This window comes from Diospyros lotus, chromosome 2 (genome assembly GCF_014633365.1).
Source record: "Diospyros lotus cultivar Yz01 chromosome 2, ASM1463336v1, whole genome shotgun sequence".
NCBI classification, from domain to species: domain Eukaryota; kingdom Viridiplantae; phylum Streptophyta; class Magnoliopsida; order Ericales; family Ebenaceae; genus Diospyros; species Diospyros lotus.
The window spans coordinates 2,083,494-2,108,787 of NC_068339.1; the positions used below are offsets into that span (position 1 = coordinate 2,083,494).

General features: G+C 32.4%; 2 protein-coding genes across 2 annotated transcripts; one reads left to right on the forward strand and one right to left on the reverse strand.

Moving 5' to 3' along the window:
• Positions 1 to 2,160: 2,160 nt before the first annotated feature.
• LOC127795782 (23 kDa jasmonate-induced protein-like) lies at positions 2,161 to 3,203 on the reverse strand. Its single transcript, XM_052327672.1, has 2 exons — positions 2,719 to 3,203; positions 2,161 to 2,606 (listed from the first exon to the last, which is right to left on the reverse strand). Exons 1-2 carry the CDS (start codon positions 3,175 to 3,177, stop codon positions 2,403 to 2,405), a joined length of 663 nt encoding a protein of 220 aa, XP_052183632.1. The 5' UTR covers positions 3,178 to 3,203; the 3' UTR covers positions 2,161 to 2,402.
• A 14,511-nt stretch (positions 3,204 to 17,714) lies between these two features.
• Positions 17,715 to 23,017, forward strand: LOC127794017 (protein C2-DOMAIN ABA-RELATED 4-like). Its single transcript, XM_052324876.1, has 4 exons — positions 17,715 to 17,838; positions 17,999 to 18,317; positions 19,780 to 19,875; positions 22,419 to 23,017. Exons 2-4 carry the CDS (start codon positions 18,126 to 18,128, stop codon positions 22,707 to 22,709), a joined length of 579 nt encoding a protein of 192 aa, XP_052180836.1. The 5' UTR covers positions 17,715 to 17,838; positions 17,999 to 18,125; the 3' UTR covers positions 22,710 to 23,017.
• Positions 23,018 to 25,294: the final 2,277 nt, after the last annotated feature.

Below are 25,294 nucleotides of genomic sequence, written 5' to 3' on the forward strand. Positions count from 1 at the left end.
TATTCGAGCACATGTTTCAAGTATATGACACGTATATTTAACCATTTGGTTAATGATAATGTAATACCCTATTTAGGGTTAATGTTAGTCGAGAACTTATGTTATATTTTAAGTCATTGATGAATAGCCTTGTAATGGGAAATTAAGTTTGAGAAACGATGGTGTAAAAACTGAATTTCGATTAATGTTAAGATGTCAGGTTCAATCCTTGCTTCCGCATTTGATGTGCATAATGATTCTCTTTCGAGAAAAATAATTGAAAATTCTGGAACGAATACTAGGAATGATGTGATTTAGGATTAGTTTGAAAGGAAAAAATTTATTGTCCCAGAATTGTCCCAAGAAAACGAAGCCTTACACGCGCGCTTACTTGAGGGATCAGGGATCGAACCTAAGGAGGGGAAAGGAAAGGAATTGCGCTTGGGGATTAATTCCAGCGTACACGTGGTAGCTTAAGGAGGCGCTGCTTGGCACGTAGAGGTGTGCGCACGTGTCCGCCCGTGAGATTAATTATTTTTTTTTAAATAAAAGGCAGCGACGAAACTATTTTTGTCGCTAAAATAATTTTTAATTTTTAATTTTTTTTGCTTTTTATTTTTTAATCAGCAACAAAAATTTCCGTTGCTAATTCTGTCGCTAATTTGTGCCATCACAAAATCCGTTGCTAAAATTTAGTGATGCCAATTTTAGTGACGAAAAGATGCCCGTCGCTAAATCTGTTGCTAAATTTTTTAACAATGGATTTTGATATTTTAGCGATGAATATTTCCGTCGTTAAATGTCATTTTTCTTGTAGTGGTTTTAATATTTTTAGTCCAAACTGTCGATAGACTCATTGAAACTGTCAATCATTTTGGTTGTCATGCTTCTAGCTGTTGACCGTTCTCCTTATGACTATCGACCGGCAGAATGTATGTTCTTGATAGGTTGTATTTGCCTTATATTTTTTGAATGATTTTTATAAGCTCTCGATCGACAGAATGATGCATAAGTGTTGACCGTTCTTCATATATAAGACTGTTGATTGAGTTTTGAATTTTAATTAATCTATCAACTGATTCCTTGAATATGTTAACTGTTTTTGTTGTAGAAACTTTCAACAATTAGTTCTAGAGCGCATTTAATGCACCCCAACTACCTCAAATAGTCAAATTTTTGGATGTACTCGCCCTCAACTATAAATACTCAGTTGGTGCAGTATTTATGTGGCTAGAGAATTGATTGCAAAGTGCTCAAGTGATAAAAACGTCCAAGTGCTCTAGATCGAGTTTTATTTCTATTCTCTCTTGTAAGGGCTTTGTTGTTTTTATTGTATCCATCTGCTTTTAAGCCTTATATAGTTTTGAGAGAGCTTGTAATTAAGGGGTTAATCTCTCAAATCTTCTTATTTATCATCTTCTTGTAATTTCCTAGTAAGTGTGCTAGAGGGCCTATATTTATTGTATAAGAGAATTTGTAATTCCTAATTTCGAGGACTAGAGAATCTACTTGAGATCAAATAGAAGGGTATAGTGAAGTTAAAATCCTTAGTAAGAAACTAAGGTAATAGAATAGGCCAGTTGGCTGAACCATTATAAATTGTTTGCCTCTTGCATTCTATTTTTGTTGTATTCCGTTGTTTTCTTGTTTATTTTTTAAAACATTCCAAAAAGTTTTCAAGATCAATTGGATTTTTAAACAATCCAATTCACCCCCTTTTGGCTTTTGATGTCATTCGTTTACAATTATATCAATCAAAATTAAAATTAAAATAAAAAATGAAAATGCAATTATCAAAATATGTGTGTTTGGAGTATGAGAGCTTATCCCTTCTTCGAATTTGTTTTATATAATTCTCAATTATGAACTATATATACGTGTATGTATATGTCAAGCAATTACCAATAATATATATATATATATCATTTAACATACCTTTATTTATCATACTCTTCTTAGTTAATATATATGAAAATGTTATTTATACACTTATATACACCCTTGTGACACTCATATATTATTATCTTGTATTTTGTGTTACATCAATACAACTATATAACATCTTAATTCACAAATTTATTTAAAGTATCACAACTAAATATATAAATAACATTTTCATAATATATATATATATGTGGTGCCTTTCTATTTACGGGCACCACATATATTATGACCCACAAACACAATAGCACATGACATTAATTAATTAATAACATCGACACAATGACATCACTTTTATTAATAATTCAATACAAACTTTAAAAAGACTTCCAAATAAATTAATAGAAAGAGGCCTCCATGTCCCACATTCTTATCCTGAATTGAGTTGAGTTGCTCGATTAATTAAATAAAAACGATAAAAAAAATTCAAACTCGTAATCTCACACCAACCATCAATGTCACGCTTATTAGACCACAAAAGACTAGAGAATAGGGTCTTCGTCTGCATCTTTTAGTGTCATTATGGCCTCAAATATGGGAGATGTGTAGCTGCCAGTTGACACATAGGATAAACATCCATTCCACTTGACACTTTTGGACTGACCACACTTGTACATCTCAGTAGCAATCCCACCCCAAAGATCACCATTGTCATAGTGCTTAGCTTCCTTGATCTCGGTATAAACCTACATATATAAGAGAGACAGATTTTGTTTTCAAAGTTATAAGCAGTTGGGTAGTGCTGTAACTAACAATTAAATGAGTTGATAATGCAACAACAATCAATTATAAACTTGCCATGTTATCCCAACTCGATCTGTTCCAAGGGTTGGACCAACCCAACAACCAATCACATTCTTGTTCAGCTTCGTTTTTGCCGCGATAAACGACGACAGCGGTGGATCCAACGGCCTCCCCAATACTCTTGACATGTAAAAATGCACCCCACTGGCCATTCGCAATCTCTTTAGTGTATTCGGGGCCATAGAGATGCCCATAATAGTTATGGCTGGTAATATATGTAATAGTGTCGCCAGTTGCATTGTAAATCAGGCAAAGAGTAGACACTCCAATGCCCCATTCCTTTTTTAAGAGCTCGACGTGTTGACGGGCGTTGAAATCCTTCTCTTGAGCGTTCTTCATTTTGAGGGCTACATGTGCTCTATCTGTACGTGTTATGTTTTTCTTTTTAGAATACTCGGGCATTTGTTCCAAAGTTTTGTTGGTAATGGGGATGCCAAATACTTCGGAATGCATGTTTCTCGATGGTTATAAATTTTTACAATCCTGTGATATGTATCAATTAATTCACATCTCATGCACAAAAGTCACGTGAAAATGGAAAACTAATAAAGTTAAGCACATTAAAATTCAAATTAAAACAAAAATGCAATTATCAAAATGTGATATAAATAAAAAATATAATTCATAAGAAATAAAATGACTTGAAAAGAAAGGAGACAATACCTATACAGCAACCCTTGATGGCTTCTTCAATGTGTTTTACTTTCTGTTCCAACACACACACATATATATAATGCCTTTCACCACCAAGACTGGGAGCTTATTTGATTCCCTTTAATATCTTAATTAACGAAATAAATGCATATGTTCCTTCTAGTAATGGTTAATTTCGCTTGTACCTCTAAAGTTATCCATTTGACTCTTAAACCCATATGTTTAGAAAAATAGACATTGGCGTATCCCGCAAGGATAAATTATGCTTATATTCCTTGTGATTTGGGCTTTTGTTCGAACACATCTTGCACTTTCTTTTTTATTGTAGGACATTTTATTCGTTAGTTTTTTACACCAACTATATTATAAATTACTTTGATTAAATTTAACGATAGTAAAGTATATTTTTCAAACTTCAGGGACCAATTATGGCAATTTTCTTACAAATATCGTTTTTAAATTTATTTATTACTGGCATTTACTTGTTAGTCAACGACTAAAAAAATAAACAAAGTCAACCACCAACAAATTAAAGGGATTATAATTATATATATATATATATAGTGGCGGAGCCACATACAGCCGAGGGTGGGCCCTGGATTTAAAAAAAAATTATATATAATAATTTAATTTTTTTTTCTAAATTTCCATCCTGAAATTTCAAAAAATTATGGATTTTGGGTATATTGGTCAATGAGAATAAGAGTGTTCACTGATTGCCTCTGATTGTCGAAAACCATCGGCTACTTTGTTGGTAATTTGTTTTGATCTCCAAGTCTAGCCTTAAGCGTGGGGTGATGATCCAAATGACACTCTCCAGATATTTTTGTGTATCATAGAAGTTATATTTATATTTATTTAAATAATTTAAACTTCTTAAATAATTTAAAAAAATTTAATTATTTAGCAATGAAATTATTCCATTGCTAAATAATTTTAATTTATTTTAAAAAATTAATTATTTAGCGACGAAATATTCTGTCGCTAAATGTAAAAATTTAATAAAAAATATTAAAATTATTTAGTGACAAAATATTCTGTCACTAATTCCATTACAAATTTAAAAAAAAATAGCGACAGAATATTCCGTCACTAAAATTTAGCGGCGAAATATCCATCGTTATTGAGTCGTCTCTAATTAGCAACTAAAAAATTTCATCGCTAAATTCATCACTAAAATGTGTTTGTTTTGTAGTGTTTTGAGATGTAAAATCATTAATTAAATTTTTATATTTAAGTTTAGAAAATAAATATTTTTCAAGTAACAATATAAATATAAAATTTCTTAATTTTTCTTGTGTCATAATTGAACGCAAATAAGATTTTATTAATTTTAATTTTAATTTTTTTTTTTTTGTTGAGACAGTAACAATAATGGTTGATAGTATTTTCTAAGCAAAAATGTAAGAGTTGAATAAATAAAAAATTGTGAAGAGTTCGCAAACAGATCTTGCAAATTAAATTTTTCGAGCAAAATTTATGTCATCCAAAAAAATTATTTTATCAAATTATTCTCATAAAATAATATCACTTCTTACTCTTTTTTTTCATTACGTTATTGATTTATACCTTATTATTTATTGTCTAATGTTAAAAAATAATTCGTGAATTTAGGAAGTTAAGGGACTTCTCATTTAAACAAAACAACAAAAATAAATAGAGTATGAACTTAAATAAAAAATCATCATAAAATAAAATTTTAAAGAATAGGAGGTCTCATTTTTTTGGAACGTCTCCTTTTTTTTTGGTGGCCCTAGGCTAGCCTATGTCTTAAGTCAGTCTAGTTATGAATCCATGAATCTATCAAGTGATGAGAAAATACTTATACACATTGGGTGTATGAGTAGCCTCATACATTTTACAATTAACATTTAATCATATGATTTGAAATTATTAGGAAAATATAAAAAATGTATTTTTGATTGAAAACTAATTTTCATCCACAAATAGAATTTGTTTTCAAAATTTGTTTGAATGCATTATTGAATTTATGTTTATTTTTAGATTGAATAACTATTTTTATAATTTTTATATTAAAAAATATATTTACAAAAAGTCTACTATATTTTTTTTTACTTACACATTTCCTAACGTTTTCATTTTTTTTTAAAAAAATAACATTTCCTCATTTCCACTTTGTATCGTATCCGTTGCCCTTCTTGGGTCCCTATAAAAATGACATTTCAGTCATTTTGGTTATTTTGAATTTTTTTCAACATGAAAATTGAATTGAAATAATCAAAATTTCTAAATTTAAAAACCAAGCCAAACCAACTTTGAACTTGAACCTAACCAAACTAACAATTTCAATCTGTTCAATTCGATTATTTCGATCAAATCGAAATTTTTCTCACTCGTAACTAAATTTTTGTTATTTTTAATTTGTGGGTTTATATTTTTGGGTGTTTATTTTAGGGATGCTATTAAAATATTTTAATATTTTATTTTTAGAGGCAGTATGAGATGTACAGACATATGAAAATAGATAGACATAGGGCATAAATATACCCTCCAACTCTTCTCTTATAGCCATTTGGGCCCCAAACTTGAAAGTAAACCTATTATATCCTTCAACTTTCAATTTTGCTATAATCACACACCTCATTTCTTAAATGAGTGCACGTGTATATCAGTGGATTGCCAGCAAAAGAGATGAAGAAAATAAAGGTCGTTGGCAAGAGAGGCGACGAGTCGGTCGGCCAAAAAGAGAGCACCGATTGGTGGCTCTCAAATTATCTTAATTGTTCTTCTCAAATTCATTATCGCCATCTTTAATATATAGGGTATAGATGTAGAAGTTGATGTTTTACTCTTGTATTTATCTTGTGTTTAATTTTGATGATAAAAAATAAAATTGATAATATGATTTGAAAACAAAAATCAATTTCGAGTACTTTTGTAAAAATGAAAACCAAATGATCTATAATTTTCTATAGATGGATATTTGCACAAACAAGTATTAAGATTTAAAAAAATCTTCTACATGATTTTTAAATTGCTTTTGAATCATTGGATACATGAAATAAAATGTGTCAAAAACAAAAGACTATGTTGTTGAACCAATAAATGTTATTTCTCTAAGTCTAGAAGATTAGCACATTATAAGGAGACATATAAGAAAATATTTTTATTTTGAAAAACTATCTTTTAGTATTTTAATAACTAGTATTCATTGTTGTTAAAATGATTTTTAATAAATTTTTCAATAAATAGAATGTATGTATTTTGATAATGGTAAATTTGTTAAATCCTAAGTTTGTAGTAAAATCAAAATTCTATTTTCTTATTGTTATAAATTTTAATTTTTTTGATATTTTTATTGAATCCAAATGGGAAGTACTTTCTTATTTACATTTATGTATTAAAGTAAATGAAAGACAAAATATAAATTAAAGAAAATGAGCACTGTCGACTACATGCCTTCACTCTGTCGACTAACTCTCTTACTTTGTCGACTAACAGAACAGATATATTGACTTGGTCGATTAAGCTATAGGCTCTGTCGACCAACAGTATGCTTGTTTCTAACTTGGTTAACTAAGTTATAAGGTTTGTCGACTAATCATGCTTATGTGCTGAGTTGGTCAACTAACTCCTTAAGTCTATTGACAAAATAATAGCCTTGGTCAACTAAGTGCCATGGTTATTTATCTCTTGGTCGACTAAGTGTTTTGTTGTTTTTATAACTTAGTCCACCAACTTATTTTGTCTGTCTACCAAGCTTGTTATTTTTTCTGATTCCGTCGACTAATTATTTTTATCTGTTGACTAAGTCTCTTTGCAGAAATCATAACGGCTAGTTTTTCAAATCCCAATTGTCACAAACGACTAGTTTTCTCTTAGATCTTTTGAGATGCCTATAAATACAACTCAAGAATGATCAAGAAGAGGCTAATGGATGGGAACGAGTTGATCTAAATATTATAAATCATTTTATTCGAGTTTACAAGCACTACAACAAAAATGATTTGTTGAGACATCTTTTTTAGGGCATTTTTTAGAAAGTGTCCTCTAAAATATCATTTTAAGGCACAATCTAAAAAAATGCCCCAATACAATAAATTTAATGAGGCACAACAATTAAGTGCCTTATAAAATACCATTTTAAGGCACAATTTAAAGAAGTGCCCCAATAAAACAATTCTAATGAGGCACGATAATAAAATGCCCTAATAGACAAATATAAGTGCCTTAATAGATAAATCTAATAGGGCATAATTTTTGAAATGTCCCGTTAAAATAATTCTAACAAGACATGATGAAGTGCCCTAATAGACAAATCTTAAGTGCCCCAATAGAATAATTCTAATGAAACTTAGATATACTATAAAATAAACACAGGCACATATATTAAGTGATCACGCGTGTGTAAGAAGAATGAAAGGTTCAGGGTTCGAGCTGAAGGAGAAGTAAGTTAGAGTTAAGAGAAGGCCTTGTGGGGGATATGAAAAATAAATTTATAATGATTTTTGAGGCATTTTTAAGTATCGCAACAAACTTAAATTTATAGTTGTTTTTGAGGCATTTGTAAGTGCCTCAATACGTTTTTGAGACACAATTACACTGGACATTATTATTAGTGCCCTAATAGTTAAAATGCCCCAATAAATTATCTATTAAGGCATTTTTAAATGTCTCTTAATCCAAAATTTGTTGTAGTAAAGAGATTGTGCTTTCATTGTTGTATTTTTCTCTCCAAGGCTTCATTCTATCGTTGTAAATTTATTTTTAAGCCTTGTTTTCATTTTGAGAAAAATTGTAACTAAGAGTATTAACTCTTAGCATTTCTCTTTCACTTGCATCATTCTTATTTTCCTAGCTTTAGTGGCTAGAGGGCCTACTTGTCTAAATAGGAGGTTTGTATATTTTCTAGTTTGTTGTTAGAGGGCCTATTCGGAGTGATAGAAGGAGTTTTAGTGGATTGTTTACAAAATTCTTAGTGAGGAGCTAAGATAGTGGATTAGTTTTGCCTTAAGCCAAATCACTATAAATTATTTGTGTTATCTTGTACTTGTGTTCTTTGTTTATTTATCTTTTCAAGCATCTCTATATTTTCACTTGATTCATAAATTTAACATTTCATTGAAAAAAATTTCATATTTTTCAATATTGTGTTCTCCATTGTCAAGATGAGATTGTCTTTCTATAGTTGATATCTCATCGTGCCATTTCAAGGTTTTGAGGTTCAACAAAACTGTGGTCTTCATAGACGACATCTCTTTTTTATCAAAAGAATTTTTAAGAAAAAAAAAATTTATATACCAATTCACCCCCTCTTAGTGTATGTCATAGCATTTCAAACCTAACAGAAGTTATTATTATATATGAAGGAATGAATACATGACGACGACGATGATGCAGGTTGATAAGGATGGAATTTAGGGGGAAGGAAACTCGTTGCAAATTGCAGTGAAAAGAAGAGTAGAGAAGCTATAAGAGAAAGATTCAAGAGAGAGAGAATTTTTTTCATTCCTCATAATAGCTAATACAATTCAAGGGCCTATTAAATTAAATAGACTTAAACAAATCCACCAAGTTAAAAAATAAGAAAGCATTAACAACAAACTAACCCACTAATATCCACTAATATTATCTAAACAAAATAAATAAATTTAAATAAAATAAAATGACCAAGTCTTGACCCACATAGCCATATTCGTATTGCCATCTCCATTTCCTATGTTAATTATTTTTATTTTACATTTTTACATGTATCATTTCTCTCCCTTTAAAAATTGTCCTTGTCCGCAAGGACAGAAGAAAATTGCTAGTGATATCTTTTGGCCGAAAAATACTTTTCTTTTTGGTCCATACACCAGAACCATACAGTGAGTTAATATTTCCAATGAAGGAGTGGAAGAAAGCACCTAAAAAGCACACCAATAGACGTTGTTGTTGCAGAAGCTACTGTGGTTGCCACTACTAGGCTGTCGAAAAGGCCCTTGTTGGATTGTCGGCACTCGAATTGGTGCTATCATGGTCGCCTTCGTAGGAGTTGCTGCCATCTTACAGCGAGCACTAGCTGTGTTATCGCTGTTGATCTTGGCAGAGGAAGAAGATAGATTCAAGAGCTTGGGGATGGATCGAAGTTTAGTATGCATCTTTTCGAGAGTTGACTGAACTTGGAATAACCTAGACTCAATTTGAGTTAGGACTACATCTATGGTCGAAACCAGCTCTAATACCATTGATAAGGATGGAATTTAGGAAAAAGAAAACCCACTACAAATTACAGTGAAAAGAAAAGCAAAAAAGCCATAGGAAAAAAATTCAATAGAGAAATATAATTTTCTTCATTCTTCATAATAACTAATATAATTCAGGAGTCTATTAAATATACTAAAACAAATCCACAAAGTTAAAAAATAGAAAAGCACTAATAACAAACTAACCTACTAATATCCATTAATATTATCTAAATAAAATAAATAAACTTAAATCAAATAAAATTACCAAGAGTTTTGACCCACATAAGTCATAACCATATTGCCATCTTCATTTCTTGTGCTAATTATTTTTTATTTTATCTTTTTGCACGTATGACAGCTGTTCAACAAAATTCTGAAGGAAAATAAAGTAATAAAGGTCTTGGATGGCGTGGGTAAAGTAGCGAACTCGGGGTTGCTGCTTGTGACGGCGGTGCTAATAGTAATATCGTGGGACGTGTTGGCAGGCCTGCCGGACCAACGCGGGAAGAAGCTCGCTCGCGAAAGCTTGGTGGCTTTAGGATTGTACTTAGCCCCGGCCCTCGAAGGTCGTACCTGCTATGTTGAGTCCGGTGCTTGACGCCGCCTGGGTTGACGTCGCTGGTTTCGCCGTCGCCCTCGGCATATCCGAGGTCGGCGGTCGCAATTGGGACAGGCATTGACTTAGGCATTCTGGCCGGCTTGGCCGTCGGCTGGACATTCGATGCCATCGAAAAGCCCGCAACCAGTTACCCTCTCACCACTGAGGGCCACAAGGTCTTCGTTGTCCCGAAGCCTGATGTCAAGGCTCTGGCTCGTCGAACTGCTATCTCCAATGTAATTATAATCCATCACATATATATCTTAATTTGTCTCTTATTTCATAACTGGGTCTCTATTGTGGATAAAATTATTTGTACAAAAAGGGATATACAGAAAGCTTTATAGAATAATAAAATGACTAAATTACCCCTCCTCTGTCTTTCTCTCTCGCCTCGCCTCTCCTCTCCTTTATCTCTCTCTTTCTCCTCTATCTCGCCTCATTTCTGTGCCTCGCCCTTGCAGTTTGCTGCCCATTGCACCTCGATTGGTTTGAGTGGTCATTGATTGCTGGAAGTTGCAGCGATGAGGAGGCGAGGAGACAAGAGACGGTAAGGTTGCAGTTGCGAGAGGAGACGAGGTTGCAAGCGAGACGAGCGGGGAGAGAGGAGAGAGAGAGAGAAGGGATGAACAAATAACGATATATCACGATATTTTAATATCAAAATATCACAATTTATCTCGCCTATAACAAGGCTCTCTGAACTCCTTCTATACAAATAGCGCAGTCCCTCTCTTGTTATTTGTACCTTTCGAGAACGCAACTGATGGCCCCATTAATTACCAGCCAAACATTGGCGGGGAAGTTCTGAGTATATGGGGAATCCTATAACACGTACAGACGGATCACGCATATCTCTTAACAAGAGAATGCAGGAAACAAGTATGTTAATACTAAAGAATATGCTTTTAGTTTGGCAGGGGCCCAGTAGAATGTAGCTACTATCTGTCTGATTTACAATGCAACTGGCGATACTATTACTCCGCTCCATACTGGGGACCTTCCAAATGGCCAGTGGGCGGCGTTTTTATATGGTGAGAAATCTTGGGCGCAGCGGCCCGCATTTTTACATGGGCGGCATTTTTATATGGTGAGAAATATTGGGCGCGGCCCATTGGACCTGGATCCGAAGATGCAGTTGTTTATCTCGGCAAAAAAGAAGCTCTTGGTCCAACCCATGTAAGGTGAGTTTAGAATCAGTTATTATGCATTAATGTTAACTCAATCTTTATGAAACTACTCAATCGGCCATAACTTTGAATAACATTCTTTACTTTATGTGTGTGTTTTGCAGGCTTATACTGAGATCAAGGAAGCTTACTACTTTGAAAAAAGATATTTATGGAATGAGATTGTTGATAAAATACATAACTCTAATTTAACTAAACAAGATGAGTGGAATAGATGTTTATCCTACGTATCAATTGAAATTACCGACGGATTCCCTGTATTCGAGGCGATACTGACACTAAAAAATGCCCAACTTCCTCCACTGGCATTTCTTTGAACACCTTATGGGCAAGATCTTACTTGCGGACATTTTGTCGAACAGCTTCGGTGCAGTCCCTGTAGTACTGTATTGTTTGTTTATCAAGTCTATTTTGAGATTGTAATAAATAAATGATTAATAGTATCATCTTGTTGATACCATTAATTGTCATGTGTTTCCTTCTTCGTATGTCATTTTACAATGATCCTTTATATATTTAATAAGATAAAATATTCTAAAAAAAATTTGTCGACTATAAGAAAATATTTTAAAAAATCTTTCTTAAGCATTATTCAAAGTAGTATCTTTGAATCTTTTAACATTAAACTCTTTAATTATACAACAATCGATCATTTAACTTAGCACAATGATTAAGTTAATATGATAATTGTGATTCAAAATCCTAATATAATTGGATTTCTTAATTTGACTAATATTAGGATTTCGAATATGACTGTAATTAAGATGTTATCAAATTTAATTTTAAATAGAATTTATCTCATTTGGATGAATATCTTCATAAATCATCTTTTGATCAAAATAAGATTTTCTATGTACATCTATAGATGATTTTAGATCTATAAATAGGTGTTCATCTTACTGGGAACCAGTGTGGCAATATCACTTTTATTGTAGCAATACTTTCTTATTGATATTTTATTTTTTTTGCCTATGATTTTTTTATTTAAATTTTATGCTTTAAATTTTTTATTCGTGTGTATAATTGATGATTTGTATTTAATCCAATTTCGTAACAAACTGATATTAAAATCATTGAATCAAACCATTAACATTTGGTAGATTTCAGCTGTTGAATCTATATCATCATCATCATTAGCTAGGTTTCAAGTTGCCCAGACCCAGTCATTGTCGACCAACTGCCTCTGCCAACTTTTAGCCAACCACAGGTTACTTTTGTCGTCGATTGTCATTCTTAAAAGGAATCACTAGTACAACGGTATAGGGAAAAATAAAATTTTTACCATGTATCAAATACACACAGTATAATATAATATATATGTCATACATAGATTGAGTATTTAAGTAACATATATATTCAACAATTGAATACATAAATAAATGCATATTTATTGTCCGATGTAAGGTTGGGGTATAGAAACAATTTCTGTATTGAAACCATTTCTACCTTATGCTATAGTGGTTTTAGTTTATCCACATCTAGTATGCAGCAAGATATTGTTTTGATCACCTCTTCTTGAGTTAGACACAAAATATTTGCGTATCATTGATGCTCGTATTTCAAAATTATACGCATAACAATTATGCGTATAATTTTTATGATATTTTCAGAGGAAGAACAAAGAAGAAGAGAAAGCAGAAAGGTGAAAGAGATGGAGAGAGAAGAGACGTAGGGGCAGAGGCCCTACCTCTTTATTTATTAATTTTTTTCTTCCCCCTTCCCTTTTATTCTTCTCCCAATTCCATTCATTTTCATGTTTCTCGCCCCTGGTTACTATGTAATCAATAATTGATTTTACTATATAATCACTAATTAATTTTACTATGAAATCAATAATTGATTTTACTATACATTCAATAATTGATTTCACCATGTATTGTGCACTATTTGCAATCCACCGCCTTTTACTATGTAATTAATAATTAATTTCACACTATGCACTATACATTTTGACTATGCACTATTAGCAAAGAGGTCAAGAGTCAACTTTTGACTAACCATTTTCTAGAGATTTTTCGGGCACTGATGTCGATATCAAACGCAACACTATATAATGTGTTATTTTCTAAGTTTACTACTTGCTAACAGTTAGATAATACCTAAACCATTTTCGATATCAGTCAACCCCTTGACTCATCACTAAAATTTCTCTAAATCTCGACAACATTATGAAATTTCCTAAATAGCTACTAGCAACGATTCAGGACAGTATAGGTGACAATAAAGTCTCACTTCAAGTGAACTTATTATAATTGACAATTATCGTGTGCTATAATTCCTTCATCATCTAATGTCCCGACTAACCAAGAGTCATGGAATGATAAACTCACAAACTCAGTAACTATGTATCAGACTTCATTAATGTGACTAGATGACATCTTAGGAAACACCTTTCTTGACTTTCAATTTACCCTGAGTAAGGACTGTCCTATCACATTAATAATAGATCATATAAGACGGTCATCCCATCCAATACCGATGAAGGCAACGGATCTTATTCCCAACACCTGTCTCTATATATCAATAATACAGAACCACATAAATAAATGTTCTCACTTCTCAATTTGATGGTTCAGTTCAACTCAATATCAAATCTCGCACAACAATATATAAAACAACAGTGTCAGTTCAAGTCTAAGGATCAACATACCATCGCAACTTAATGACACAACCATTATCCATCAGGCTATGTGATCAGTCATCAGCATCACATTCGGTTGATCGTTCCCAACTACCACTTACAAGTCTACTAGAGATATCTCATGAGGTTTTTTCACGACCGACGCACAACCAGCATCCGTGCTACCTTTCTCTTTCGTTTGGGATTTTTTCATCGTGGAAAGCCTCTGTTTGTTAGTTGAACCATGACTGTAACCTTGCCTCGCCATCAATTTGCCTTCGCCGGTCATTTCCCCTTGCCATCGCCATTATGCTCTTGCCATTGCCGTCATCATCCATCACCTTATTGATTTGACAATCGACCATTCGCTATTTCTAATTTTTTTTTTCTATTAAGTCAACCGACAATGTTCTTACTTGTTACCTCATCCTCAGTCAATTGCCTCCAATCTTATCAGTTACTCATAGCCCCTCATCATTGATCACTTGAAGATCGCCGTCGGAATACATGTTTCTCGATACTTATAAATTTCTACAATAACGTGGCATGTATCAATTAATTTATATCTCGTGCAAAAAAATTACTAAAAAATAGAGAATTTAATAAAGTTAAGCACATATTAAAATTCAAATTAAAAGAAAAAAAAAAGAAAAATACAATTATCAAAAAGGTGATATAAATGGAAAATATAATTTATGAGAAATAAAAAGACTTAAAAAAAAAAAAGGAGAAAGTACCTCGAAGGTTCTTTAATGTGTTTGCTTTCTGTTCCAACACACACATATATATAGTGCCTTTCACCACCAAGATTGGGAGCTTATTTGATTTCTTTTAATATCTTAATTAAAGAAATAAATGCATATGTTCCTTTGAGTAAGGATTAATTTCACTTGTACCTCTAAAATTATCAATTTTGCATTTAAAACCCATATGTTTAGGAAAATAGACATCGGCCTATCCTGTAAGGATAAATTATTCTTATATTCCTCCTGATTTGGGCTTTTGTTCGATCACATTTTGTGCTTTTTTTGATTGTCGGACATTTTATTAGTTAGTTTTTTATACTGACTTTATTATAAAATTAAGTAGTAAAATAACAGCAAAAGAGAAGTTTAATGGAGTTTAATTAAATCTCAAAAGTGTTAATGAAATTTATCCTTTTAAAAATTAGCATTTTACAACAATTAAATATATGATAAAAATAATGAAAATAGTTTAAAAATAGACCAAATATAAAGGTTTCAGAAGTGGGAGATTTCTACTTTACATGTGAGAAGTGAATTTTAAGTATATTAAAATAATAAATTATAATTATAACAATAAGAAAATTAGATACCAATTTGACAAAGTGGGAGACCGAAGACACCACGTAGAGCTAAGGTGACACAATCGAAGAAAGAGAGATGGAGCTCAAGAAATGCTAGAAAGAGATGGGGCATGGTTGGATGAGATGTATAAGAAGTCAAAAAGAAAAGTGATACAATCAAAGAGAAAGAGAATGAGTTAGATAATGTTGGAGAGAGAAATAGATGGAACTAAAGAGACATCATTGAAGAGGAAGAATGATCTAAAAAGATGCCAAAAAGAGAGGTAATGCCAAAAGAGAGTGGGAGCTAATGAGATACTAGAAAATTGCCATGTTAGCACGTGTTTATATCACTTGCTAAGTAAATGTTTAAATTAGTAATTTTATACAATTTCAAAACATGCTTAAAATCCTAAAAATTTTAAAATTTATAGTAATGGGATCATCAATCATCCTTGGTCTTGATTAACCCATATTGGATCAAGATCAGGATTCTTAAGAATCTCGAATCAAAGATCAAACCGATTAAGGTTGGGACGAAATAAAGACAATCTTAAATTTTTTCTTTTTTAAAATATAAAATTTTATAAAATATGCACAATGCCGACACACACATATATATTATTCATTCAAAATTTTTCGTCCCAGAACCTAAATAAGAATCAACTAGTTTACACATTAATAATATGTTATATGTATATTATATTATTATTTATTATTAATAAATAATATTATCTTTTCAAATCGATATTCAATCTTAGATTGGTTTGTGAACTAGAATGGATAGAAAATCGATTAAAGTAAAAATTTGAATCGAGAACTAGCCAGATCACATTTCAATCAATTTGAAATCGCACGAGTCCAGACTAATTTTTCAATCAAATCAAAATTTGAACGCCCGAAAGATATCTTAAGAAAGAGTTGACATATTTAGAGGTTGTTTGGCTTAGCGGTTTGACCGCTTATAAGCTGCATAACCAGCTTTTCAGCTAAGCAACGATTTTGGATGAAGTGTTTGGCAACCTAAATTAGCTTAAAAGCTGGATAGTTGAAACACCACCATAATAGCGTTTGAGGAAAGCTGGTACCCCCCAGCTTCTGCGAAAGAAGCTATTGCGTTGACTAAGGGTATTACTATTTTACCCTCAAACACTTTGAATATTTACAGCTTTCCTTTCTTCTCCATCTTCCCTCGTAGATCCGTCATTGCCCCTCCTTCATAGATCCACCCTCGCAGTCGCCCCTCTTCCAGATTAGTCGTCGCCATCGTCCATTCTCCAGTTCCATCGTTGGCGTCGTCCAGCATAGCCGCTTCAAGCCGTCGTCGGTGGGTCGCGCCATCACCTTGTTCTTCTCGCTGGTGCAGGTCCGTAGATATATATATATAGTGTATATATTTATATATGAAACAACAATAATATATATTATTATTATATATAACATATATAATATATAGTATTATTGTATTAATATATTTTTAATAGTTATGTAAATTTAATAATAAAATTTTACATCATTCAATATCATGTCTATTTTGATCTTTTTATCAAGTTTTAATAATTTATTAGCTCTTTCAAACCAAACACATAAATATTAATTGATAACTTAAAAGTATATTTATCTAAACACATTATCAACTTAAACACTATCTAACTTTTAACTTGAAAACTAAATAACTTAAAAGTTATAGAAAAAACCGCTAAGCCAAACAGCCTCTTAGTTAGCTCATCAATCCTGCATGCCTATGGTAAAATGCTTAATGAAATCGTTTTTCATAATTATAGTTATTTATATATAATATTATTATCACGTCATGAAAATTTACTTAAAAGATTATAATAAATAATAAATAGTACCGTATAACTAAAAAAAATCTTTTTATGTAAATATATCACTAAAAAATTAATTGTTATTTAAATATCATTAGTTTAAATCTTGCTAATGTAATTATTTTTTATTTTTAAGTGAGATATACAAAATTATTTTAGAAAAATACTTTAATGATACGATCTCATAACATCCAAATATACTATTATTTATATAATAATATAAATATAGATAGATAAAAATGGTTATCTGCCTATATTTATTAATTTATAATCAAAGTATTATAACAAATTTATCTTTTATGGGTAAATAATTAAAGTTAGAATGAGACTTGATAGTGACATAAGATGTGATATTGTCTCTAAATCATTCAACACGTACCTCAAATAATATATCTATTTTATTATTATAAATATATATTAAATAATTTAAAGACATATAATAAAACATTTAGGAACCTAATTAGATGGGGGAGAAAAGGGTTTAACCAATGGTGTGTTTTGAGTCAGTTTTCTATCTTCCTTGAACCGGTCAGCCTGAGCCGGCCAGCCGTTCAATTCAGCACAAACAGTCACCCCCGAAGCTCCAGCTTCCATTCCTCCTCGGCATTTCAACCTTGTAATCTTCATTGATTCATTCTTTCTCTCTCTCTCTCTCTCGCCCCCAATTCCGCAAACAGCAACACACACCCGCGACAGAATCGTCGAGCATCCACAACGTGAGCGCAGCTGGCAAGTATATGAATCAAACCATTCCTCCGTACAATGAGGATAAGAAAAAGAAAAGGAAATTAGATTTCTTGTCATATCTGGGACCCGCTTGTCGTTTCGGGTCATTTACCAAGTTTATTAATTGATGCGCACTACCTGTTTGTTTATTTGTTTGACCCAGGTTGTGGACTGGATTGCTTTGCCGGGCTGGAGTTTCGGAGTCGGGGGCAATTGAACTGACTGCCCGTTTGATTGCTACAATTATTAATTAAATAATGTATAAAAGGGAAGAAAGAGTTCAGAATTAGATGGAATCGCCGAGGAAGGGAGGCTTTGGGTGCTCCCCTATACCGCTACACAGAAGAGGAGGATCATCAGGGTCATCATCCATGGATAACCTCTTGGGCCTCCTCCGGATTCGCGTCAAGCGCGGGATCAACCTCGCCGTCCGCGACGTCCGAACCAGTGATCCTTACATCGTCGTCAAGATGGGCAAACAGGTATCTAAAACATATATGAACTTCATATCCACATGAACGATCAATCAAATGGTTTCTTGATTTCTTGTGATTACTTTCGTTGAATCTTTTTATGGGTTTCCTTTTGTTTGTTGATTTGGTTGACAATAATTGGGTTTGCCATGATTTTGGCTGCTTGTTGATGCATCAAAGGAAGACCGAGGAAACTTTGTGGGAGACATTTAGGTGATGATGTCAGCTATAATGGCCCTGCAGAAGATAGGATCACAGATAGAAATTATTAGAGAGCTATAATTCATGTAACCAATCTCACATAGTAGGATAAAGTCATGGAGTGTTCATGTTTATAAGCATGTATGAAATTGTTTCTTGATTTCCTGTGATTGCTTTTGCTGAATCTTTTTATGGGTTTCTTTTTGTCTGTCAATTTGGTTTATGGCAATTGGGTTGCAATGATTTTGACTGCTTCTTGGTGCATCAAAAGACTAAGAAAACTTGGTGGGAGACACTTAGGTATGATATTAGTGGTAAAGACCTTATAGAAGATAGGACCATAGATAAAAATGACTAGAAAGCTAAAATTCATGTATCCAACCTCACATGGTGGGATAGAAGCTTGACATGTTTCTGTTCTTATTCTTAATGCATCGGGTTTGCAGCATTTTTCATGTCTTCCATTTCAGACTTCAATTATATATGTTCTTTCTTCACGGGGAACTTTTAATGCTTGCTATGGCATATGGTTTTATGAGCAAAATCATGAAAAATCTACTTAACAATCATGTTATGTGGAAAAGGTGGTTATTTGATTCAACTGAATCCTATCACTTTGTTTGTTGTAAATCAAGGGCTGTCAGCATGAATGCAATCAAATCTTGTATTTTGTAATCAACCCATCAAAGGCAGGAAGTTTTGTGTATTTCTATGGGAAAATAATTGGTGAAATTAGGAAAATTGGACTTTAATCTGGAGAGGCCTGGAGCTTGAAGCTTTTGAGTTCATTCATCGCACTGACAGGATTAAAATTAATAAGTGCAAGAGATGAGCGGTTTGTGCCAGTGAAAAAAGCTACTAATGCTCAAGAAAAAGAACTTTTCCGAAGTGACTACTAAGTTGACGTGCACACTTGATTACAGAAACTTCCTCAGGACCAACAAAACAGTGCGTAGACTTTGAAATTGAAAATTTAGTTAGTACAGTATGTTTTGAGTATTTTAGCTTTCTTTTGGAACTATATGCAAATTTAGGAGTGTAGCACATTCCTTGGAGCTGACAAAGGTTTTCCCTAATCAAGAACTATTACTTGCTATTGTTTTTTAATGATTCAATTTGCACGCACTGTGTAAGCTGTCATTACACAGCTTCTGATATACAACAATCTAAAACTGTGGTTACTTTAAACGTTTTCTTATTGTGTTTAGCTTCCCCTTTTCACTTGTTGATTTAATATGTTTCATGAAGCTTGAAATTTAATTTGTTGCAGAAACTGAGGACTCGCGTAATAAAGAAGGATGTCAATCCCGAATGGAATGAAGATTTAACTCTTTCCATCTCAGATCCTAATGTTCCCATCAATCTGGTATGTGGATTAGTTACTCCTTTCAGGAATATGAGATGAACCCTGCTCACTACAGATTTACGGAAGTTTCTTTTAATAGTTTTAGAAGATAGATTTGTTGTTTCCGTGCTTGTGAAAAAACTCCACATTCTGGTATAAAGTACTAACAATTGGAGGAAAGACATCAATAAGAACATCCAAAGGTATATTGAGATAGATTGAGATAATTTACTTATCAAAAACATATACGATATATATATATGTATATATAAAGAGATAACTGTCTTATTCTGGTTGGGTTTTTATATTCCAGAAGATAAACTAAATTAATAACTCAAAATAGTTTTAGATGGCTTTGATGCTGTGCTTGCAGTATGAAACGATGAGGCTCTTTGGATAACTTCAAGGTTCTAGTATCCTTTTCATTCTCTAAATCTTGATGCACGACTATACTAGAAAGCTCGGAATAGCATCGGTGATGGTTTAACTATGATCCAGAAAGAGGCTTCAATATTTGGTATTAAAATGTTTTGCATTGGTCAGTAATCAAATGGTAGGTAGCTGGGTATTTTACATCAGAGACTCTGGAAAGTTTAGGATTGCTAATTCTTGGAGGTCCATGGTTAAACCAAAATCTAGACAGCAGAGCGAAGGTTTGGGGTTTGCTAGGGGTTGATCGTTGGTATCATTGATCAAACAGAGTGCGTGAATGATAAGTGGGCTGTTTTATGAAAGAGAAAAACAAGTTGAGGAACAAGCTTGAAACTCTTTTGGGACTCTTCCTGACAAGGGTCAAGTTGTATCCCATGCATTTCAGGTTTTGAGATTCTCAATTCTACTAAATTAACCTAGTATTATATCTGATTTTAGGCAAATATCTAGATTGGAACTGATATTTCTTCAATTATTTGTCTTTTCCCCCGAACTTTAAGGAAAAGTACGACCTTATGTCTACACATAAGGTACTACCATCTTTGAATTTTTATCCTCCGATTTGTAGCTTGAGTGAGTTTATTAAAGTTCAAGTTTGTTCTCATTCTTTGTTCTGACTTCCCTGGGATTATTGTTGTTTTAAGCTTTCTTCTTTCTGGTCTCCAGCAATATTCCCCACTTTGGTGTGCTGGGCATCAACTTTCTTTGTTTCTGCTATTTGCATCTGCTTGTTGAGATATTGATGCCAAAGATGAATTAGAGGATCTTAATCTTCGCTATATTTCTGTTGTCATTAATTTATTATCCATATTAGCAACTGCAAAAGCTCTGAAATAGTCTCCACAGAGCCAAGAAAGATACAGATGCTTAAATAGAATTTACCTTGTCAGGAAACTGGATCGTGGATATTGACACCATTACATATCCAGTTGATGCTCCAACATTAAATTCAATTATGTGTTTGGTGGAATTTAGAAAGAAAATGCTACATCAAGCAAATTGGTGGGGGTGAAAAATTTGATCTTTTCTAATCTCAAAGTGATGACGGCATGTTAACAAATTTGGAATATTGCAACGTGCAGTTTCTAGTGTTATCATTGGTTTAGTTCAATAGTAGCCTCTAGGAGCATGGCAAAATGGAAAAAGTTAGGGCTCAGGTCAACCCTCAACATTTTAAATATGATCTCACGAGGGCCAATGTGGCGTTCACAAATCTCCTTCGGCCTCCTCTGCGTGCTTTGTGTCTGACCTTCCCTGTAGGAGGGCATTAAACCCTCATTTAATACACACCCTATCATTCTTCTAAGCTGCTTAAAGAAAGCAACATTTGAGGAAATCGATCAGAATTTGGCATGACGATCTCAACCTTTTTAAAGGGAGGTGTGGTGAATCAATCTGGAATGTTAAATCTAATTTGTATAGTGATTTCTCATTGAAGCAACAATATACCTTTTCTTTTACAAATTGTATACGATCTCGATTCCCCTAAGCAAATGATTGCAGTCATCACCCTTGGCTCGTCTGCCAAACTGCTAGGATATCTCGTGTAATGCTCTCTCTCTGTGTCTCTCTCTGGGGTTCTTCATTAGAATGAACAGCAGAACCTGAACAGATACTAGAAGCTTGAATCTGGGACTTAATTTTTTTTTTTACAAAATACATTTTCTTGGATTAAATGTTTAACTTGAATTAAATCTGTGATAAGTTAGAGGTAGAACTCCAAGATGAAAAGCTAGCTTAACAGGTGGAGGGATCCTCCTCCTTATATATAGCTCAGGTCTCCCATGTGAAGGCAATGTGGGATTCTCAACACTCCCCCCATGCCGAAACTTCTCCAATAACTAATACATGCCCATGACCACGACAGCTAAGGGTTAGCTCTTATATCATGTGAGAAGTTAGAGGTAGAATTCTAACTTAAAAAGCTAGCTTAATAGGTGGAGGAATTCTCCTTCTTATATATAGTGTAGGTCTCCCTTGTGGAGGCGATGTGGGATTCTCAACAAAATCAATAAAATTTGGCATAGTTGAGAGAATTGCTTAAATGTTTATGATCGTACAACATGGTTTCTTATAGCTTTCTAATCGGTTCCCTTGTATGCTCATAGTCTTCATCTTTTTTCTGGATGCAGACGGTGTATGACCACGACACATTCAGCAAAGATGACAAAATGGGAGATGCAGAGTTCGACATTAAATCCTTCATGGAAGCCATGAAAATGGAGTTGCAAGGCCTTCCAGCCGGCACCGTAGTTGACAGAGTGTTTCCGACCCGGGGAAACTGCCTAGCAGAAGAAAGCCGCATCATCTGGACAGATGGGAGGATTTCTCAAGATCTATGCCTCAGATTGAGAAATGTGGAATGTGGTGAAGTGGAGCTTTCACTCCATTGGATTGACCTTCCCGGTACCAGGGTTTCCTAGAAGCTCATAACTGATCTTCAAAATACTTGCTGTCTTGTCCATATATATATATATATATATATACATGTATATGTGGGTTGGCTACAAAAGCTTCTATATTACAATTATATCAACTGGGTTTGCTTGAATACGTCTGTTGCAGAAGATTGGCCCTGTCTTTGTATGATTGAACTCTGTGTTCTTCAAGGTTTTGTAGCTTACCATGCAGAATATTGAAGACATCTGGTTCTTGTTATTGTAATCTGTTTTGGATTGAAGTTCATATTGTCAACAAGTACTTTAGGCCAAATACATATTTTAGTCTCCGTACTTAGATGTTCTTTTTTTTTTTATATACACTTGATCTTTTTGTTGTTTGAATTATACCTTTAAACTATATAATTTTGAGTTAATTGCATAGATGGACAAATTTGTAGCTTACCATGCATAACAAAATATTGAAGACATCTGTTCTTGTCATTATAATCTTTTTGGACTAGAGTTTATATTGTCAACAAGTAGTTTAGACCAAATACATATTTTAATCTATGTACTTATACTCTTTTTTTTTTATACACTTGATCTTTTTGTTGTTTGAATTATACCTTTGAACTATGTAATTTTGAGTTAATTGCATAACTCGACAAATTTGTAGCTTACCATGTATAGCAAAATATTGAAGACATCTGGTTCTTGTCATTATAATCTATTTTGGACTGAAGTTCATATTGTCAATAAGTAGTTTAGGCCAAATACATATTTTAGTCTCTGTATTTATATGTTTTTTTTTTTATTTATACACTTGATCTTTTTGTTGTTTAAATTATACCTTTGAACTATGTAATTTTGAGTTAATTGCATAGCTCGACAAATTTGTAGCTTACCATGCATAGCAGAATATTGAAGACATCTGGTTCTTGTCATTATAATCTAATCTAGACTAACGTTTATATTGTCAACAAGTATTTTTGGCCAAATATATATTTTAATCTTTGTACTTATACATTTTTTATTTATTTATTTATACACTTGATCTTTTTATTGTTTGAATTATAACTTTAAACTATGTAATTTTGAATCAATTGCATAGTTCGGCAAATTTGTGGCTTACCATGCATAGTAGAATATTGAAGAGATTTGGTTCTTGTTATTGTAATATGTTTTGGACTGAAGTTCATATTATCAACATGTATTTTAGATTAAATATATATTTTAGTCTTTGTACTTATATATATATTATTTTATACACTTAATTTTTTTGTTATACTTAATTATATCTTTGAATTATGTAATTTTAACTTTTTTACACAGCTCGATAAATTTATTAATAACAATAAATTAAGTATATTTCAGGGGCTATAATTGAAATAATAAAAAATTTTAAACGTACAAATAACTTGAAATTGTGTAGTTTAAGTTAAGAGTGTAATTAAAATAATAAAAATTTTAAATATTTAAATAAAAAAAGCGTGAAAGTATAAGTACATTTTTATTCTCCAAAAAAAAAAAGAAAAAGGTAAAGCATGAAGAATAAGGTATTTTGAAAGCATGTAATCACTTCTACAATTAATATATCATCAAATGGACGAGTGTAATGAAGGCCGCATTCAACCTTCAGCCGGCCCTAAACACTAAGAAGACAATATGGCTGGATGTATTGATCTAGAGGGAAACTAGTCAATTTGAAAGCCCATGAGGAGTGGGCTTTTGTTCCTAGGTTTAGGAAATAGCCCAATTTGTTGATGGGTCACAAAACTATTATTTTGGTATTTGTTTATATATGAGGACAAATTTGAAGATGAGATTAATCACATAATTATATCATTAGAATTTGGAAGAAATAAACAAAATAAAAAAAATAATAAGAGATAAAAGACAAAATTTGGTCTCTCCAAGGCCTCAAACTTCTCATGCGATATATATATATATATATATAAAGGAAAAAAACAACAAAATAAATAAAGAAGGGATGGTGGTGATAGTGCCCCCACGCACCCAATTTAAAAAAAAAAAAAAAAAGTTCAAGTGCATGCAATTTTGTGAGTGGAAAATCTTTTTGAAACTTTAAAAAGAGTGTTCGTTCATTCATAATAAATTATTTTTTATTAATATATTATATATTTATATTAATATAACACATAATACGAGACATTAATATAAAATATCATTATAAATATCAAATTTAATTGTTCGGATAACGTTTTAAATATAAATATATTAGAGTTAGTCTAATGATGTGGAAACGCGTGGCCATTTATACTCTTTGAAACCATAACCCTTCAATATCTTAGGGTAATATATAAATCCCTAGTAATTCGTGCTATTTTGAACGTCTCTGCATTTTATAAATATATATATATATATATATATAATGTGCATATTCCAAGAGAGTTGTGGCCTTTGCTTCATTCATTTCAACTTTACTAATTCAACCATGTTTTTGCGTTTATGCATGTTATAATAATAGGGATAATAATGTATAAATATGTTAGGCTTTTTATTTTGTAAAAGTTAAAAAAAATATTTTATATCTAATTTTTTGTAAAATTATGAGTTTTAGTTAAAAGTAATTGTTAGGTTCGTGAGATTAAACAAGATATAATAAT